Here is a 17,784-nt window from a genome sequence, read left to right as displayed (position 1 = left end):
ATAATGAAGATGTGTGGCAAGTTTAGCATTTCCAGTGCTCCACCTACAGGCCTCTGCTGATTTCAGAAAAGGTGATGACGAGCTGAAAAACTGAGCAGCGCCTCCCTGACTTTTGAAATCAGAGAACAACTTAAGTCTAGATAAACTTCAGTTCTTTGGGTTGGGATCTTGAAGGGATACACGTGCGCGCGCGCACACACACACACACACACACTTCTTGAAGGGATACACGCGCGCGTGTGTGCGCGCGCACACACACGTATATCCTGGAACTAAAGATAAACAAAATGTAGACAGGATAAAAGTTTAGTGTTACATTATCTCAAAATGTGAAAATGGTTTAAAGTGATTTTTGGATTGCTAGCATTCCTAGCTGCCTGACGGAATCAAGTTTTAATTCTCTTTGGAGAAATGGAATATTGTCTGAAATCCTAGATTATTTCTGTAATTTTTTTATATACAACATCCATTTGGCCAAAAATAACCAGGTACATTTGGTGAAAATTTAACATGACTGAAATGCAAGGGGGAAAAAAGACTCATTAAAAAAAAAAAACAAAAACACCTAGATTATGGAGTTACTACAGACAGACATTAAAGTAACTAGTGAATATGTGCAAGGTTATAAAAAACAACACTGAGAACTCTGGTAGAAAATATGAAGATAAAAAATGAATTTAAATTGTAAATCTGGGGGGAAAGCCCAGTAACTGAAATAAGGAATATGCTGTTGAATTTTAACAGTAAGTCAGACATAGTTGAAGAAATAATTTAAAAATTGGATATTAGTCTAGGAGAAAATTCCAGAATAAATAAAGATATCCAGGTGAGACAAAATCAAAGTGCTGTACACAGTCGTATAATAGCAAAACTAGAGAAAAACAGAGATAGAAAGAGAATATTTTAGAGCAGCTATCAAAGGAGGGTAGATTACTGTCAAAGGAACAACAAATAAGACTGACAGTTGACTTCTAAAAATAACAGTGGAAGTCAGGAGATAACTTTGTTATCTCAAAATGTTGGAAGATAACTGCCAATCAAAATTGTGCCTTAAGAATGAGTATTAATTAAAAACATTTTTTCAGATAAACAAAAACTAAGATTTTATCACCAGCAGACTTGCACATAAGAAAATAATAATCAGTGTTCTTACAGGGAGAAAAATCCTCAACCATGGAAAAACTCTGAAACTCAGGAAGGGGAAAAAACAGTAACAATATCACCACACTAATAAATATCGACTTTACTAAACAATATTAGTACCAAGTGGGATTTAAAGGCATGGCAGCAACTGTATATAAATTGAGAGGTGAGAGAATGGGTATTTGAATGGTCTAAGTTCTTGCACTGCCTGACACACAGAAAAGTACTAATGAATACTACTCAAATTAGTATCAGCAAGTATAAACATTGTAATGTGTAGTGTAACACTAGAAAATTAGCAAAATAGTGTGTATTCAGTAAGTTAATGAAGGACAAATACCACTCACAAAAAAAACAATTAAGAGGAGTATAAACTACACGGTTGACTCAATGGACATAAGTTTCAGCAAGCTCCGGGGTTTGGTGATGGACAGGGAAGCCTGGCATGCTGCAGTCCATGGGGTCAAAGAGTCAGACACAACTGAGCGACTTAACTGAGACTACATGGCAAAAGACTAATAAATTAGGTTTTTAAAACTCAAACGTGTTGTTCATCAGAAGATGACCTTAAGAGAGTCAAAGGCAAGTCATACTATATATATATATACTTATAGGACTTACACAAAATCCTTAAAAGGTATATTAGAGAAAAATTACCTTATGAAACATAGGCAAGAAATTGAACTGAATGGATAAAAGAGGACAAATAAATATACAGAAGGGTGTCCAGCCTCATCAGTAATCAGAGAAATGAACATTAAAAATCACATCAAGATATAATTACACACCTACTGAAAGGGGTAGAAATAAAAAGAATGAATTTACCAGGTACTGGAGACAGCGAGGAACAATAAGAATGTTCATGTCACTGCCAGTGTTCCACTTTAGTGGATTAACACCAAACTGTCTCCCAAAGTTGACTGTATGAATATTCATAAATTTCACTGTGAATTATAGTGAACAAAAATGCATGTACACTACGAGATATGTGAAAGAATATTCACAGCAGCATTATTTGTATTGAGTAAATAGTGGAAACTATCAAATGCTCATCAACAGATTGAATGAATCCAAGTATTGCATTTATGTAATGCAATGTCAAATAGTTTTGAATAATGAATTACAATTGCACTCAAAAACATGCAAGAATCTCATCGCACAAGTCTAATGTTCACCAAAATAATCCAGAAGTCAAACCAAAAACTAAAAAAACAAATATAAAGCTCAAGAACAGGTAAAACCACCGTATTAGAAGTCAACACAAGTATCGGGGAAGATGAGGGTGGTAACTGGAAAGGGGCACAAGTGGGGCTGCTGGGAGGGAGGCAGTTTTTTTTTTTGACTGGGTGTTGGTTATCTGGGTGTTTGCTTTGTCTTAATCCATTAAGTTGTTTACTTGTTTGGGGTACTTTTCTGTATGTGTTCAGTAACTAAAAAAAGAAGTTGGCAGTCTGATCTCGGTTATGTGTAAACTGCATTGGGTAAACACTGACATTTGTTCTTATCAATAATGTGGGTTTTTCCTATGATTTACTACATTTAATTTGGTAAAACTTTTAGTGACTTATACTCAATAGACTGAAAAATACATTAAATACATTATAATTCTGTAGAATTAGCTGAAACTAAGCATGCTTATTTTCAAGTAACTTTCAAATACCTTCATGTAGAAATGTCATATCTTTCTTGACAACAGGAAAGAGTGGAATAATTGGAGGCTGCATGCTTTGACTACTAAGAATATTTCTGTATTTTGCCATGTTTCTGGATGGATCAAAAAGGTCTTGCAGATCTTGGAAGTGTTTCTCATACTTGCTTGGTAACTTTTCCCAAGTACCTCTGAGTCGTGCTACAGATGCCAGGTTCAAACCACTGCCAAAGATGAGAATAAAAACATTAAAAAAGAGGTTTGCAAGAGAGGCAGGATGCAGGTCAGGTAAGTGTATAAACTTATTTTTCTAATGAAGCTAAAATAAGCATACACATTTTTTCAACATGTTGAAATAAACAGAAGAACCATAAAAAAAAAAAAGGGACTCCTTGATCTTAAAACAAGAAAAACTTTCTTCAAAGGAACTACATTATGTGCCAATGGTTGTATATAGCCCTTTTTTAAAGGGAGCATGTAAATGACAAATACAGTAAATCCATTAAACATACATTTAACTTAAAAAATAAATTTCAAGCATCACAATGTTTTTGTATGTTTTACTTAGAAATAATTTTATGAAAACATTATTTGAAAGTGGTGTAAGTGATAACAGGCACTATATAAATATAAGTGAGGCAAGTTCTGAGACTGAAAGCCTTCTTTCTTTGAGATTTTGGCCATTCATGTCCCTGATTTCAATACTTCCATAGGTTCTAATCCTGTTGTCTGTTAGGTGCCTCTATATACTCAATGTCTCCTCTTTTGTTCTCGGCTACCTGACTTTTACCTATACCACAGAATTTAAAATGTTCTCTTGACTTATGATTTTAAACTGTGGAATTAGGATATCTTTGTTCCTTCTGTATCTCAGAAATCATCTCAAAAACTACAAGGATAATAAGAGAAATGCAGATTTCATTTCCACCAAAACTTAAGAGATATCTGTGACTCCTAAACACATTATAATGGCTATCAAAAAACAGTCAAGTCCACTGAGGAAACCAGATCTGAAAGAGACACGTGCACCCCAATGTTCATCGCAGCACTGTTTATAATAGCCAGGACATGGAAGCAACCTAGATGCCCATCAGCAGATGAATGGATAAGGAAGCTGTGGTACATATACACCATGGAATATTACTCAGCCGTTAAAAAGAATTCATTTGAATCAGTTCTAATGAGATGGATGAAACTGGAGCCCATCATACAGAGTGAAGTAAGCCAGAAAGATAAAGACCAATACAGTATACTAACGCATATATATGGAATTTAGAAAGATGGTAACGATAACCCTATATGCAAAACAGAAAAAGAGACACAGATGTACAGAACAGACTTTTGGACTCTGTGGGAGAAGGCGAAGGTGGAATGTTTAGAGAGAACAGCATCGAAACATGTATATTATCTAGGGTGAAACAGATCACCAGCCCAGGCTGGATGCATGAGACAAGCGCTCAGGGCTGGTGCACTGGGAGGACCTAGAGGAATCGGGTGGAGAGGGAGGTGGGAGGGGGGATCAGGATGGGGAATATATGTAAATCCATGGCTGATTCATGTCAATGTATGACAAAAATCACTACAATATTGTAAAGTAATTAGCCTCCAACTAATAAAAATAAATGAAAAAAAAAAAAAACAAAACAGTCAAGTCAAATCTAAGTATGCAAAATTCTGAAAAAGGGGGCCTGCAGCTGAAGATTTCAATGAAAGCTATAAACCATAGCGCTCCAAAGTAGGTAACTTACTCCAAAGGCAAAGCCAGCAATCCCTTATTTGGAACAACAAACCAGGGTCCATAGACTGATAGAATTAGGAAGGGGCTGGACTCTTGTTCTTTACCAGGGAATGTCAGGGAAAGTAAGACTTAAAACAGTGTATGCAGTGATATAACATCTTGATAGAAGCAGTTTAATAGTGACACAAGAGAGCAGAGAGAAACTGAGTTGTAAGCAGCCATAACGCTGTGTATCTCCATTTGCTGGAGAGAAGTTAAGGGTAAAAAAAATTCACATACAAGCTCTATTTCTGCTAGGCTGGAACACTTCCCTGGCTCCTCTTCCATATGAATCTCCTGCAGATAAGATGATATAGGAAAACTCACGTCCTTCAAAAACAAGGAATGAATACAGAAGCCATAACATGCTGCTATGAGGAAAAACACAGACTGAAAGATCATAGAGGAGGAAAATGTTTCGACAATAAAAACTGGGACTGACTAATGACCCTAGTATCCACGATTTAAATGAATCAATAAAGTAAAGAAAGAGCAACGAAGTGATATAAGAGTTTAGGAAAAATATATATTGATTTAAAAAATTAAGTTCAAGAAAATTTGGAAGAAAAAACACAACTATCAGAAAAATGAAGGCAATACTGGAACCTACATAAAGAAAAAGATTCGGTTAAAATCTTGAGCAAGTGCCTTAAAAGGACTGACAAAAGCAATCAATGGAAATGGTCAGAGTTGAGAAGAACGACAGAGAAAATGGGATTCCCTGGTGGCTCAGATGGTAAAGACTCTGCCTGCAATGCAGCAGACCTGGGTACGATCCCTGGGTCAGGAAGTTCCCCTGGAGAGGGAAACAGCAACCCACTCCAGTATTCTTGCCTGGGGAATCCCATGGACAGGGGAGCCTGGCAGGCTACAAGTTCATGGGGTTGAAAAGAGTCGGACACGACTGAGCGACTAACACTTTAACTTTCTTTTCAGAGAAAAAATAATGGATATGGAAGACAAAGGTGATCTAAAATTTATATAATTGGTATCCTTGAAGAAGCAAACAAAAATAATGGAACTGAAAAAAATCTTCAAAAGTACAATTTGAGAAAACCATCCAGGAACAAAAGAACTTAATCAATACACACAGAGCTAAATGAGATGTAGAAACACCTGTGTCAAGGAAAATGATTTCAGAGATAAGGAAATAAAATGGGAAGTAAACTCTGAAACCTGCAAAACTATATGAAACACTAGTTGTAGAGCAATTATCTATGAGGTTCCCAAGAAATAACATGTTAGGAAAGAACTTTAAAGCCAGAAAAAGTGACAGTGAAGTTCAAATGCAAGAGAAAAATATTCTGAATATGCTTAGGATATATCATTTCCAAAAGCACTTTTAAGAAATGATTAGAAAACAAAATTCAATCAGGAGATAACAGGAGAGAGTGATGTCAACATTATAGTGTCATAAGACATCCCTACCCCAACAACAAAAATTCAGCATCTATCCATGAACAGTGGGACCCAGAAACATGGACCAAGGGACTGGAGTGGAGACTTATCCACCAGTGTACTGAATAACAGGCAGGCAGATTTGGGTATGGGAGTGGGGAATCCAGAGGAGACCATGAAATGGTTCTGGCCCCTTTCAGCTATGGACTGGGAACATATGCAGAACACTGACTTGGGTGGTCACCTTCAGACAAGAGGAGCTTTGTGAAGTCCAGGTTTCCAGAGGAGAAGTTCGAGCACTCTGCTGAAGTAGACCAGAAGAGAAGAGTGTGAGTACAATGGGATAGGAACAGCTTGCCTTTGTTGGCATCACTCCTCCCCCAAGGAAGCACTGTTGTTGTTGTTGTTGTTCAGTTGCTTAGTCATGTCCGACTCTTTGCGACCCCATGACTGCAGCACACCAGGCTTCCCTGTTCTTCACCACCTCCCTGAGCTTGCTCAAACTCATGTCCATAGAGTTGGTGATGCCATCCAACCATCTCATCCTCTGTTGGCCCCTTCTCCTTCTGCCTCTGGTCTTTCCCAGCATCAGGGTCTTTTCTAATGAGTCAGCTCTTCTCATCAGGTGGCCAAAGTATTGGGGCTTCAGCATCAGTCCCTCCAGTGAATATTCAGGATGATTTTTCTTTAGGATTGGCTGATTTGATCTTGCAGTCCAAGGGAGTCTCAAAAGTCTTCTCCAACACCACAGTTCAAAGGCATCAATTCTTTGGCACTCAGCCTTCTTTATGGTTCAAATCTCACAATTGTACATGACCACTGCAAAAACCACAGCTTTGACTATACGGGCCTTTGTCGGCAAAGTAATGTCTTTGCTTTTTAATATGTTGTCTAGGTGTGTCATAGCTATTCTTCCAAGGAGCAAGCATCTTTTAATTTCATGGCTCACCTTTAATTTCATGGTTTTAATTTCACCTTTAATTTCAAGGCTCATATTTAATTTCATAGTCGCCATCTGCAGTGATTTTGGAGCCCAAGAAAATCAAGTCTGTCACTGATTCCACTTTTCCTCTTCTATTTGCCATGAATTTGATGGAACCGGATTCCATAATCTTAGTTTTCTGAATGTTGAGTTTTAAAGCCAGCTTTTTCACTCTCCTCTTTCATCTTCATCAACAGGCTCTTTAGTTCCTCTTCACTTTCTGACATACAGGTGGTGTCATCTGCATATATGAGGCTGTTGATCTTTCTCCCAGCAATCCTGATTCCAGCTTGTGCTTCATCCAGCCAGGCATTTCACATGACATATGTTGCATATAAGTTAAATAAGCAGGGTGAAAATACACAGCCTTGATGTACTCCTTTCCCAATTTGGAACCAGTCCTTTGTTCCATGTCCAATTCTAACTCTTGCTTCTTGAACCTGCATACAGGTTGTGCAGGAGGCAGGTAAGGTGGTCTGGTATTTCTATCTCTTTTAAGAATTTTCTGGTGTGTTGTGATCCACACAGTCAAAGGCTTTAGTGTAGTCAATGAAGCAGAAGTAGATGCTTTTCTGGAATTCTCTTCCTTTTTCTATGATCCAATGGAGGTTGGCAATTTGACCTCTGGTTCCTCTGCCTTTTCTAAATTCAGCTTGAATATCTGAAAGTTCTCAGTTCACGTACTGTTGAAGCCCAGCTTGGAGGATTTTGAGCATTACTTGCTAGAATGTGAAATGAGGGCAATTGTGTGGTGGTTTGAACATTCTTTGGCATTGCCCTTCTTTGGGACTGGAATGAAAAGTTACCTTTTCCAGTCCTGTGGATACCGCTGAGTTTTCCAAATTTGCTGGCACATTGAGTGCAGCACTTTAATACCAGCATCTTTTAGGCTATGAAATAGTTCACCTGGAATTCCATCACCTCCACTAACTTTGTTAATAGTGATGCTTCCTAAGGCCCACTTAACATTGCACTCCAAGATGTTTGGCTCTAGGTTAGTGATTCCCACCATTGTGGTTATCTGGGTCATTAGATCTTTTTAATATAGTTCTTCTGTGTATTCTTGCCACCTCTTCTTAATATCTTCTGCTTCTGTTAGATCCATACCATTTCTGTCCTTTACTGTGCCCATTTTAGCACAAAATGTTCCCTTGATATCTCTAATTTTCTTAAAGAGATCTCTAGTCTTTCCCATTCTATTGTTTTCCTCTATTTCTTTGCATTGATCACTGAGGAAGGCTTTCTTATCTCTCCTTGCTTCTCTTCGCAACTCTGCATTCAGATAGGTATATCATTCCTTTTCTCCTTTGCTTTTCGTGAAAGGCAAAGCAAAAGTGAAAGGCAAGGAAGCATAACTCAAGACTAAACTAGATGGCTCTTGATCTCTCCAACAAGGGAAAGGGAGAGCAAGTTGGGAATGTCTGGCTGCTTGAGCCATGTGGGATATTACTAAAGACACTCATTCTCTCTTCCAGCATTCAGAGCACTAAAGTGGGAGCTCCATGAGTGGGAGGAGGGAACAGATCAGAAGAGTAGTGTGTAAGATTCCAAAAGGATATTAAAGGAATGAGGTTCCTGCTAACTGCCTCTGGATTCCAACAGGAAGCCCATCCAGAAGACACAGAAAATGAGTGTTAGCTGCTCAGTTGTGTTTGACTCTCTGCAACCCCTCTTTGGCCACCAGGCTCCTCTGTCCCTGGGATTCTCCAGGCAATAATACTGGTGTGGGTTGCCATTCCCTTCTCCAGGGAATCTTCCCGATCCAGGAATCGAACCCAGGTCTCCTGTATTTTAGGCAGATTTTTCACCATCTAAGCCACCAGGGAAGCTCCCCAGGAGAAACAGGAAAACCTCAACCGTAAATCCTCCCAATGTACCCAAGAGCACCTGCAGTTCACCATGCCCAAACCCACACCTTCCACCCCTCTGCCACTGGCTTCCTGTGCAAGGTCCCAAAAGAAAGCTCTGGAAGAGAGGAAAAACACACAGAAAACAGGCTGGAGTCTGTGGGTGAAGAAGAAACCACAAATCTGAGCTGTAGCACCTCTAGGACAATAAGAGAGACACATCGGCATCTGACATGGTACATCCGAGGATACAGAGAAAACATACAAGCTTCAGAATTCTGCCCAAGAGGAACAAGAAGCCTGGAGCAGTATCTACACAACGCCAGACAGAAAGTCTCAGAATCTGTATTAGGAATGACAAAAGGATTTTTTTTCTCCTGAAGGCAACTCATAAAAATTAGAGAAGATGAAAGCAATTTCAAATGCAGAAAAAGCAATGCAAAACTCCCTGAAACATGAAAAAACAAGGCAACCTGACATCACCAAAAGTTCACAAAAATCTTCCAGTAATCAAAGACATAGCAATCCATATTTTACCTAATAAAGAATCCAAAATAGGAATTTTAAGAAAACTCAATCAGCTCTAAGAAAACAGAAAGATGAGTCAATGAAATGAGAAAAACAATATATAATCAAAATACAGACATCACAAGAAAGAACTAAATGAGTATTCTGGAATGGAAGAATTCAGTGAATGAAATGAAAAAATTGCAATAGAGAGTAGCAACATCAAGTATACCAAAGAAAAGGAAAAATCACTGAGATAAATGATAGGAACTTTGAAATAACTCAGTGTGAAGAGAAAAAAGCATGGGAAAAAAAAATGAAGAAAGTCAATGAAGAGAAAAAAGAAAAAGAATGAAAAAAGTTGGGAAACCATTATGGAAGAAAACCCAAAAAACCCAATATACAAATCACTGGAGTTCCAGAGCAAGAACTGAGGGGAAAGAAGACTACTTAAAGTAGTATAGTTGAGAAATTTCCAAACCTGGGAAGAGGTCTAGATATCCAAGTTCATGAATCTAACAGATTACCCCATTATTTCAATCCAAGACAACTTTCTCCAAGATACATTATAATAAAACTGTCAAAATGAAAGAAAGAATTCTACAGGCAGCAAGAGAAAAGAAGATTGTAACTTACAAGGGAACTCCCGTTAGGCTATCAGTAGACTTTTCAGCAGAAAACTTACAAGCAGGAGAGAGTGGACTAATACATTCAAACTGCAGAAAGGAAAAAAATTATCAGTCAAGAGTACTCTATCTGGCAAAGTCATCCTAGAGAAATAGAAGACTTTCCCCAGAAATCAAGAGCTGAGAAGTTCATTATACTAGATCTGCCTTATAAGAAATGCTAAAAGAAGTTCTTAAAATGAAATGAAATGACACCAATAATGTGAAAACATATGAAAATATACAACACTCTGATAAACGTTAAGTATATAGTTAGGGTAACAAATACTCTCAACAATGAAATGATGGTATATTAACCACTAAACTAGAGAATAAAGGTTAAATGACAAGAATATAAAAAACAACTCTTGCTATTACAATTTGCAACATAAAAAGGCAAATTGTGACACTGAAAACATAAAAGAGGGGGTAGAGTTGTATGTGACTGAAATTTTATCAGTGTCAAATTGACTGCTAAATCTCTAAGAGGTTTCATGTAAGTGTCATGGTAACTAACCACAAAGCAAAAACCCATAGGGGATTCACAAAAGATGAAGAAAAGAAAACCAGAGCATACTACCAGGAAAAGTATCAATTCACAAAGGAACACAGAAATAGAGTAAAAAATAAAGAGTAAAAAAGAAAGAAGGAATTACAAAACATCCAGGAAACAATAAGATGGCAGTAGTAAGTCCTTGCATATCAATAGTTACTCTAAGACTTCCCCATAGTGCAGTGGGTAAGAATCTACCTGCCAATGGGTGGACTTGGATTTGATGCCTGGTCTGAGAGGATTCCACATGCTGCACAGTGGCTGTGCCTCAGCGCCACAACTACTGAGCTCACGCTCCAGAGTCCGCGAGCCTCAGCTACTTAAATCTGCTCGCCCGAGGCCCATGGGCTCCAACGACTGAGCCTGTGTGCTGCCACTCTGAAGCCCACACACCCAGAGCCTGTGCTCTGGAACAAGAGCAACCACCACAATGAGAGGCCTACACACTGCAACAAAGCATAGCCCCCACATGCTGCAACCAGGGAAAGCCCACATGTAGCAAAAAAACTCAGTCCAAGCAAAAATAAATGAGTAAGTAAGTTTTAAAAATTACTCTAAATGTAAGCAGACTGAATTTTCCAATCAAATGGCAAAATTACTGGTAAATAAAAGAAGATCCAACTATATACTGCCTACTCAGCTCAGCCTAAAGGATACAATCAGATTCAAGGCGAAAGGATGCAAAACTATATTCAATGCAAATAGAAATCAAAAGAGAATAGTGATTTACATCAGATAAAACAGACTTTAAGCCAAAAATGGTAATAAGAGACAAAGGTCATTATAGACTGATAAAGGGGCCATCTCAGCAAGACATAACAAATGTAAATATGTATGCACTCAACGGTACAGCACCTAAATATCTTACAGCAAATACCAACAGACCTGAAGGGAGAAAAAAACAATACAGCAATAGCAAGGGACTTTAATACCACACTTTCAGCAATGCATCAATCACCCAGACAAAAATACCAACAAGGAAATGTTGTGGATTTCAACCATACTCTAGATCAATGGACCTATCGGATGCTGGAGAGATTGAGGGCAAGAAGCCAAGGGGTTGACAGAGGATGAGATGATTGGGTGGCATCACCGACTCAATGGCCATGAGTTTGAGTAAACTCCGGGAGATAGTGAAGGACAGGGAAGCCTGGCGTGCTGCAGTCCATGGGGTCACAAAGAGCTGGACACGACTGAGTGAACAACAGACACACAAAGGATATTCCATCCAATACCAGCAGAACACACATTCGTCTCAAGCATACCCAGAACATCTTTCAGGTTAGGTCATGTAAGCCAAAAACAAGTCTTAGCAAATTTAAGAAGACTGAAATCATACCAGGTATTTTTTCTGACTACAATTTGTAAAACTAGTTATTAACAGCAAGAGGAAAAATAAAACATGTACAAATATATGGAAATTAAACAACACTCCCATGAACAAACAAACGGTCAGAGAAATCAACGGGGAAATCAAAAAGTACTTCTAAATAAAGGAAAATGGATATACAACATACCAAAATTTGGGGGATACTTCAAGAGCAGTTCCAGGACCTAAGTTGATAATGACAAATTCCTCAAATAAATTACTTAACATATGTAACAAGAAAAAGGAGAAGCTAAGCCCATTTGAGAAATAACAAAATCCAAGTAGAAATAAATAAGAGACCAGAAAAAACAACAGAAAAGATCAATGAAACTAAGAAAAGGTTATCTGAAATAATAAACAAAACTGACAATCCTTTGGCTAGACTTAGGAAAACAAGAACTCAAATAAATAAAATATGCTATAAATTCCAGTCATAGGTGACTGATTCACCTGTTTCATCTCAGCTGTAAAGTTAATATGTCCTTTATATTTTGTATTGCATTGTAATATAAAATGTAGGAATACTAAGCAATTAACTTTACATGAACTATCGAAAATGTAAATAAAATGTTCTTCATAACAAAACCAACCTCCTAACCAAAACAAAGCTTCCTGAACAAACGTCTGGCCTTTTCACACCCATCTTGGGGCTGCTCTCCACCGTCCTCTCATTCTGCTTCCTTGATTTCAATGACACCATCATAACTATGCTGTCTACTATCTCTTGTATTAGTACTCTAGTTCTTTGGTTGGACTCGCTTCTTTACCCTCACCTTGAGGATGGCCTCTAAGATATGGTTTTTAGCCCTTTACCATATTCTTTGGACACTCTTTACACAGAGAGCTCTTCTGGAGTCAATCAGCTTTTCGGGGGTTGTTTTTGTTTGTTTTTTAATGGAGTACTCCAAAATTCTCAGGTTCTTTACTCCATGTTTCCTATACAAACAGTTTCAATTTCTAGCCTTCTGTTTATTGATGGCATCTGTGTTCCCTTGTTTTAGACTCAGCTGTTAAAAACTGTGAGGTAGTTGGTGTAAGTCCTGAATTCCACAAATGAGAAACTGGTCTTCAGTTTTCTCTTGACACACTGCTACCACATGGAAGAGGCAAGATTCAAATACAGATGCACCTGATTCTAAAGGTCACTCTACTAATCTTTATTCAATACTTCCACAATGTCTAGTTCTACTGCATCCACTGGTTAAATTTCAGAAAGGAGTTTTCTATTACCATGACAGATTTATGATTTAAAAGTTGCTATAAAGATTTTAATTTTAGTGCGTACTAGAAAGAAATCATAATTTTTTGATGTGCGTGCACAGATGGGATTAGTTACGGTAGTTATTATGTTACCATATACAAGTACATGACCTTTAAAAGGACCACACTATTACTACCCTCCACCTTTAAAATTAGACTTGTTTTAGGAGGAATCCTTCTGTGATCATCATTGTGCTGGATGAAGGTCAGAAAATAAAGTACCTACAGCTAGATTCTCACAGTAAGTGAAGATGAGGAGGAAGGTTCCCAGAAGCTCATGTAACCACCCACATTTCCTGGGTTTATAAACTTTGAAGAATTTTCATAATTCTAATGGCCCAGCTTGTTTGAGTGGCAACACATTCAGTGATATCTCGTATAGTCTGTGAGAAACAGGAAGAGGTCACCAAACGGTAGCCGTTATTATTTGTTGCTGCTGTGGTCACTTCAAAATAGCAGTTTTAGTTAGTGCATTAATATCACCAATTTGTAGTGCATTAATTTTTCAGTGCCAAACCACAGTGAAGCAGGTACTGTCTGATGCACAGTACAGAAGTTTGATGATAAAGACCAGGTATCGAGCATATATCCAAGAGGGTATAATCCCTCACGGGGGAGAAATGAAAAAAACTGGGCAGGGAACCGCCTATACTTAACAAAAAATGTTTAAGTGACTGAAAGATGGAAGAAACAAAAGGAGAAAAACCAGTATCACCAAAACAGAAAATATGTTCAATCTAACAAAACTTATATAAAAATATATTCATTGAACTTTTCTTTGCCCATTTAATAGCTAAGAAGAAAACCAGCTTCAAGTTCAGTATCATGACAAAATCATACAGAAATATTTGTACAAACTTACCTTATTATTGCAAACATGGAATTGAAGTTCTTACATTCTCGACAATGAAGTGCAATTTTAATAAAATGTTTAATAATCTTCATTCGTTTGAGCTGATTTGATTCAGTTAAAACCTCTGAGGCAACCCAGAATGTCTCTTGGTTTACAATGTCTTCAAATTCTTTCAAGTGAGTATTTCCTGTTTTGGACTCTAACTTAAAAAGGTCATCAATATATTCAGTAGGCTCAATATTACGAAATAAATCAAAGTCCCTCATGGACAGCTGAGTGGCCACCTCAATAGTACTTAACTGTAGCATGGACAGCTGGCTTTCCTTAACTAGTTCTTGAGCATCTTCATCTGAACATAGGGTTTCTGTTTCCATATTATTTTTCAAATAATACCTAAATGGAAAAAATTGCTTTTATAAGTGATTTCATATTTAAAAGAGAACTTCTCCTCTTTAATCACTGTTGTCAAAACATCATTATGCTGTTAATAACTTTTTGTCAGAAATGTCAGCAGAATATTCATTTAACGATAAAATGGAAAATTAACATTTTAAATGAGAACACTTTGAAGAAGTTGTTTTCTTATTCTACCATTTAACATCTATGAATTTAAAGTGTAAAAGTAATGTTGATTATACTATAAAAATTAATGATTTTAAGAAATTATTCACATTATACTCTTGAGAACCAAAGTTTTAATGAGGGCTCTATAAGGATCCAGGACACATAATAGGTACTATACAAAATACTTGTTAATGGACAGCATGAGTAAACTCCTGAATCAAGACTGTTCACAGTTCTATTTGGAAGTTGTGGCTGCACTCACTTTCTTCTTAACTTTAAACTTTCAAGAAAAGCAAAGAAGAATAAAACCCATACAGAACGGAAACTTCCACTACTGATTTCTCCCTTGATAAATCCAAAACTTCATTCCAGCAAATGGCATTGATTGGTAGCCATAAAAAAGATCTTCACTTGCCTTTTTAGATGAACAGTTTTATGACACTTAAAAGCTAAGAGACAAGTAAAGAATTCATAATCAGGAAATATCTTCTACAGGACTGTTGCTGCAGAAGAGGTTACATATTGTATCACAAGTGGTTTTTACTTCATTCTTTTCTATTAATAATATACAACTTGATCTAAGCCTGAGTTTGTGTCCATCTATTTTATACTGTCAAGGAACTATATTTACTTTTCTTCTGCCTTTAAACTATTCACATGCCAAAGAGATTACCATAAATAATGAGCTGAAACTCATACTGTAGATTATAAAATTAGATCTAATTATGTTATGTTTATTAACTCAATTCTCTTAACATTCCTCTGAGGTTGGTTCTATTACTATCATCCTATTTTATGATGAGAAAATTCAGGCACAGAGGAACCAAATAACTTACTCAAGATCATACAGCCAGACCAGGGATTTGAATCTCGGCAGTCTTGCTCCAGGATCCATGCCCTTAACCACTACATACAGTCAGCAAAAGCAGAGTTAACCTATTCTCTCTTAACAGCAACCACTATGGATAGTCATTTTAAGGTTTCTAAGGATTTCATCCTACATATGAATCTGGGTTCACTTAAAAGATTGTATTATTGCCAGAAAAAAATCACTAAAATACAAATGTTACTGAAATTATCTTCTAGTTGCTCAAATAATTTTCAGACCACATTTAAAACATTTTTAGAGTTTTCATATATTCATAAAAGGAAGATTACTTAAAAGAATTATGTAAACTATGATTTCTTTCCCCCAAAGTACACACTGATCATTTAAAAAGCAAATGTATAAATTAACATACATATATAAAGATATGTATCATCTCCCTCAGTGAAAAACAGGGCTTGGAATATACCACTGGTTCAAAGACTTTATTTTGGCAGAAGGGCTAAAACATTTTCATCCTTTCTCCCACTTCTGGGTAGCACTTATGAGTGCTAACACTTTAAGATTCATTTACATAATTATGGAGACAACAGAAGGCTAAAAAAAGAATACTATGTTAATTTTAGAGAGAACTCAGTGGTCCTAAAACATGATGTTCCTATTTAACATTATGTCTTTTAACATGCAATCTTCAAAAACACATGCAGAAATAAGTACATTCATTAATAAGCACATTTACCTTCCATTGAGCTGAATTCTATCAGCTAATTTGGAGAATTGGTCTGGAAGTCTTCTCTGTTTTATAACACCCTCAGGAGTAACAGAAACTTCACAGAGAGAGTACGTGTCAGAGGCACCAGTCAAACCAAATTCATGAATAGCTTGACAAACAACTTCTTTAGCTGTAGTGTCTTTACTGATGATAATGTAGCAACTTTGCTGATCTGCTTTGAAAACTCTTATAACTTGATCAGGAATATCTGTATAAATACAAAACAGTATTCTGTTATTTTACAGAAAATGACTCAAACTCCTCAAAAAATAATTTAGAAGACAACGATCTCTCTAAACAGTTAAATATATGTTTCTCTTTCAAGGATGTTAAAAGAAATCATAGCTGCACTTATTAATAAATCAATGTATCTTTTCTGGTGACAAAATACTTGTATATGTTCACAGAAAAACACCAAGAAAATAAAGCCATACTATGCATATGATTTGAAAGCCATGAAATTTTCATTTTTATAAACATTTTATGTCATTAAATATTCTTCAACAAAATTTTTTATGGAGGCATAGGACTCCACGATCTGTATTTTATAATCTGAAATGAATCAAATCCTTAATCACAGACATTTAGTTTGCATATCATGTTTCTTTATCATAAGTAACTTATGATAAATAATTTCCCTCCATCTCAAACTCTTCCTGTAGATAAACCTTTGTAGTCAACCTGATTTATTTCCTCAGGGAAAATCCAAAACAAAGAGAAATGTTGAGTTAGAGGGCATGCATACTGTTACTGTTTTGGAAATATACTTCTGATCTGTTCTAAGAACATTATAATGTTTTATCATCCTAGGGTACAAAGACAGCAATTTTAGTCACATTCTTATCAAAACTGTTTATGAACTTTTTTTTTCCATTTTGAAAGCCCTATGCATTTCTTCCCTCCAAAAATGTGTCATTATTTTCTATTTCACTTCTTTGGTTCATGGTGAAACTCGCTGGTTTAGTCAACCATTATTCCTTTTTAAAATTATTTTTTGTTATTCTTTATGCTTTTTCTTATTGAATTATACTAGGTGCCAAAACAATCTACTATAAAGTGGCCAATGTCTTTTCAGATTTTATATTTATATATTTTAACACAGGAAAATTCAAAACATTCATGTGGTTAAATCTCAGTGTTTGTGATGTTTCCTATTAGTAGATTAATCCTACTTTAAAATAAATGTTCGTGTAATATGTACATGTAAATAATGATATTTCCCCCTCCTACTCTACCTTATTTCTTTTTCTATTCATATGGCATTGGCTAAAGCTTCCTGAACAATTAGCCCATAGGGCTAATTAGGACAGTGGGCTAATTTTTAACATAATTAAATTTAATTGAAAAGTGATTTTACTACACAAACAACTGCTAAATGTTTCCTCATAATAATAAATTACAAAAATTTCTTCCATTTTTAATTAGGAAAAATGTATTGTTGTGGATATTTGTATCATGCGAGTAATGGGGGTGAGCTAGGGATATTTTGGTGGCTCAAGTCACTGTAAACCGTTTGTGTAGCATTACCTTCTTAGCACTATATACATTGTAAATCTAAGAGGAAAAGAAAAATTACAAATTTGCTTCAAAACCACCCAAGGCATAATTCCAGCTAAATGA

The 17,784-nt window shown here is 36.4% G+C and overlaps 1 protein-coding gene across 6 annotated transcripts in view; it reads right to left on the bottom strand.

The window, feature by feature from the left end:
- The window catches only part of RAPGEF6 (Rap guanine nucleotide exchange factor 6), a 234,471-nt gene that overhangs the window by 26,041 nt on the left and 190,646 nt on the right, over window positions 1–17,784 (bottom strand). For all 6 annotated transcript variants that reach the window (XM_065918156.1, XM_065918157.1, XM_065918160.1 and 3 more), the window contains 3 exons: window positions 16,132–16,372; window positions 14,012–14,395; window positions 2,804–3,015 (listed from right to left, as the gene is read on the bottom strand). In XM_065918156.1, the coding sequence (XP_065774228.1) occupies window positions 2,804–3,015; window positions 14,012–14,395; window positions 16,132–16,372 (837 nt within the window). The remainder of the gene's footprint in view (window positions 1–2,803; window positions 3,016–14,011; window positions 14,396–16,131; window positions 16,373–17,784) is intronic.

Source organism: Muntiacus reevesi, chromosome 1 (assembly GCF_963930625.1).
Source record: "Muntiacus reevesi chromosome 1, mMunRee1.1, whole genome shotgun sequence".
NCBI lineage: Eukaryota > Metazoa > Chordata > Mammalia > Artiodactyla > Cervidae > Muntiacus > Muntiacus reevesi.
The sequence above is the reverse complement of the archived record's forward strand: the minus strand, read 5'-3'. Positions and strand labels throughout refer to the sequence as shown.